The 4,233-nt window shown below is 37.6% G+C and overlaps 1 protein-coding gene across 1 annotated transcript; it reads right to left on the bottom strand.

Annotated features, from left to right (window-relative positions):
• Positions 1-530: 530 nt before the first annotated feature.
• Positions 531-1,214, bottom strand: LOC141631115 (uncharacterized). Its single transcript, XM_074443831.1, has 2 exons — positions 1,029-1,214; positions 531-944 (listed from the first exon to the last, which is right to left on the bottom strand). Exons 1-2 carry the CDS (start codon positions 1,212-1,214, stop codon positions 531-533), a joined length of 600 nt encoding a protein of 199 aa, XP_074299932.1.
• Positions 1,215-4,233: the final 3,019 nt, after the last annotated feature.

Genomic DNA, 4,233 nt, shown 5'->3' with positions numbered 1-4,233 from the left:
AATATCCATTTTCTATTCAAAAATAACAACACATTAATAGCGAATAGCGGTAGAATAACACAACAGCAGCAGAATAGCGAGTAACACATGAATAATAGGGGAATAACGGTAGAATAAGAGGATAACATATTGCTTTGCAATTTTTGTTAGTTCATGCATCCGATTCATATTCTTTTTGCAATTTTTGCTTAGTATTTAGCAGCTACATTAATAGCGAATATCGGTAGAATAACATTAATAGCGAGTAGAATAACAACACATTAATAGCGAATAGCAAAGAGACTAAATTTAGCAGCTACTCTGCTGTTATTGCAGACACTATCCATTTCCACAAAGAATATCCATTTTCTATTCCAAAATAACGACACATTAATAACAGAATAGCAGTAGAATAACACAACAGCAGCAAAATAGCAGAGTAACACAGGAATAATAGGGGAATAACAGTATAATAAGAGGATAACATTAGAATAATAAGAGAGTATTAGTCCAGATTCATACCTCTTGATTTCGATTCTTCTTCATCATCGTCATCGAAGAAGGGGACTTTCGGCAAATGGAAGATTACCGTTCTCTTTGTTGTGGTTCACCCACTTCTTGCAGTTACCGCATCTTCGCTTCCTCTTTTGTGGCTTGCTCTTGGCCTTTTCTTTCGACGACCTTAATCTTTTACCACTGCCCTTATTCTTGGCCTTGTTTGGCGGTCGAAGGTCAATATCATTTGAAGCTGTGATGCCGAGAAGAGCCTCGATTTCCTGGTTTTTAGTTTTTGGTTCAATTGGTCTTGTGATGTTCTCCCTGAACTGTGTCAGGGTTTTCTGCAGTTGCTTCATCTGTTTAACCGTAGCATAACTGTCCATCACCCCGACAGTTGCATAAATCTCAGACCAAACCTTTGACATCTCAGCTTTCTTGATGTCAGCTTCACCAATCTCTTCTATCACCTTTCCATTTTCATCTCGGACAATTGGCCTGTAGGATTTCTTTGTCCATCGAGCAAGGACATAAGGGTCAGGTATCCTATGGACCTGCCTACCATTCCACACCCACAGTATATGGCGACAGACAATGTCATGCCTCTCAAACAGCTTACATGCACATTTGCTCTCGTTAGTTTTGGTGTTAAATTCAACTCGGAAGCTCCTGTGCTTCAGTCCATCACGAACGTCATGGTACTCCACTGCCCCTACTGTTGACAACCCCCCGACCCCCATGCTGCATATCGCATGTTTGACTTCATTCTAAAAGTCCCCAAATATAGGATGTGTGTAGACATGGGAGGCATGCATCTCTACCTTCATCGGCCCTACTTTGTCGAGCATACTATGCTCATTGGCATTATCCATCCTCCTTTGTGTATGCCTTTGCTGCTCTATTGCGGAATTGTAGCTCATCCAGAACTCGACGAGGGTTCCAAAGTGGCTTTCAAACTGCTTGAAATAGCTGTTTGAACTTTCGGATCTCTGGGTTGTTCGCAACAAACAACCTAGAAGCAGATCCCGAAAGTATGCCGGTATCCACTTTTGTCTGATTGCAAAGACATACTTCAACCACCGGTTGATTTCCATACCATGGGCTTCAATAACAGTTTTTTCGATTCTGTTCAAATTAAATGCCTGGTTCGAGGTCGACATCCCACACAACGGCATTTATGTCGGTCATAAATTCCGTATCATTGCGATTGCCCTTCCCACTTTCTCTCGCATTTTCGCATGATGTGCCACATGCAATACTTGTGCACGTAATGGTTGAAGACATTTGGGCGGGCCTTTTAATTCCAGGGACACGTGCAGTAATTACACATTGAGGTTGTCTTCTTTGCCCCATTGCTTCGAGGAATTTTTAAAAATCCACTCAAATGAATGCGACTCTCGAAGTCAAGTAACCCACCGCAAAAGTTACCGTCTTCTTGTTGTGGTCTACTCCGGTGAAGGGAGTAAACACCATGAAATATTTGTTTGTCCCATAAGTAGGGTCAAACGAGATCGTGTCTCCATATAACTTGTAGTTGTTTATCCCTTCCTTATCATTGAAATAACCTTCGTCAAGCATTTGTTCTCATCCCGATCATAAGCAAAATAGAACCCCTTTGTTTTTGACCCATTTTGAAATGCCCAATGAACATACTAGCATCCTTATCCCCAATGTAACACTTGATATTTCGTTTGAAGTTTTTGAAGTCTAGCAAAGAGGCACCAATATTCTGATAACCATTTGAGTATTCCTTGAGAATTCTGAAGCTCAATGTTGGACCCATGTTGAGCTTAGTATGATCAATAATGGTCCTCTTAATGTAGTCATGGACGTCCTTTGAGAGCTTCTGGAACTCTCTGTTTTTGACAGAGTAAAGAGAGTGATTGTGAACGTCTACAAAGACATCCACAATATACCCACCCCGTCTGTCGTCTGTTTTTTCACGGAGTTCTCAACCTCATGTGGGCCTTGCAGCCACACCTTGTCGAGCATGCTTCTTTGGTCATGTCTAATTCGTCGCTCTTTGTTCTCTCATCGTACTCAAATTACCAGCTTCGTGATTTGTTGCTTCAAGTCGCAGATTTTCTTTTCATATCCCTATACCCCATGCATTACTGAGACCCGGTGATTTGACGCCGCGCCCCCCTTATATTTCGCATTTGTGTACCTTCTCACATCAAATCCGCAAGCCGATGCATATATCTTTGTAGAACTGCATCTTTGCATCGTCCAAGGTAAGAAAGAACATGCCACGTTTAGGCGTAAAATCACTCTCAGCAGTCCTTACCTTTGCTCGGTCCCAGGGTGTACTACTCGTAATGAAGAGTTGGAACAAACTCATCGTTTTCTTAAATCGAACAGGTTGGGCTGGTGTATATATTGTTATTAGAAGAATCCCCAATAGTTAAGACTGCATTGTCTTCAACAATAGACACAAAGAGAAAGATCTGCGACGATAAATTAATATAATGAGTACGATCGGTGGACAACAAAATCACAATAACATCATAATAACAAGTAGCATGGGGGAGAGATCAAAATTGCGGTAATGTGACAATAATAATGATGATAATGTGAGGGGGGAAACAGACGACAATCAATAACATCACAATAACACTAAATGTTTTTATCCGATTCTACTCTCTTACCAAACCGTATATTTTCACGCTCTGACAATAATATCACAATAATAGTAGCATAATATCGAATAACAAGATAATAATATCAACATGTTTCTCTACTTTTTACAATAATAGTACAAAGAATATCAAAATAACAAGACTCGATTCTACTTTATTACATACGATATAATCTTTGTATTTATTATGTTACTCTTTTGCAAGGCATATATTTTCATGCTATTGCACAATAATAGCACAATAATATTACAATAATATCACAATAACGATTAGAATAATATAATCATGTTCTTGTCTTTGTTATAATGATAGTACATTAATATCAGAATAACAATTCTCTTTTTCTACTGTAATACAAGCCAGACAGTACAATAATATCAAAATAACAGCTGAGAAACACATAGTTTTCAATAATTGATTTATAAACACTCAGGCTAATAATAGTACATTAATATCAGAATAACAGTTCTCTTTTTCTACTCTAATACAAGCCAGACAAAGACAATAATATCGAATAACGATTAAACACATAGAAATCAATAATTTATTTATAAACAACGGCGGATGAAGAGATAAGAATCAATAGCAGTATTACCTGTTTCCATATTTACTGTTGAGTTGATTTGTTCGCTAACATTGTTATTGATCTCGTTGTCCATCTTTTATACCCGAAAACAGTAAAATCAAGTATTCAATTCAATTAAAATCAACGAATTTACACTAAAAATCAACGATTTTTACATTAATTAGGTTTTTTACATTAATTTCGAAAATACGATTGAATAGACTAAAAATCAACGAATTTACATTACCTGTAATTCGATTGCAGCTAAAAATCAACGATTTTGTGTAATTTTATTAGGTTTTTTATGAGATTGCTGTAGTCGGCGTTCTGATTTTTTGAGTTTCTCTGTTTTTGATTTGTAGAGAGATTTAGAGAGAGAGAGAGAGAATATTGTTTGAATGAAGTTTCTGTTTTATGTTTCAGCTGGTTTTGTATTTTTCGATTTTTCCTTTTTTTTTTCTAATTTATCTTTTAATCTCAGCCCTTGATTTCCCCAACTCACAACTCACCATAAGACCCCAACTCACGAGATCCCGCCTCTATATATATATATAT

Source organism: Silene latifolia, chromosome Y (genome assembly GCF_048544455.1).
Source record: "Silene latifolia isolate original U9 population chromosome Y, ASM4854445v1, whole genome shotgun sequence".
Lineage (NCBI taxonomy): Eukaryota > Viridiplantae > Streptophyta > Magnoliopsida > Caryophyllales > Caryophyllaceae > Silene > Silene latifolia.
This window is presented reverse-complemented; position numbering and strand designations above follow the sequence as displayed.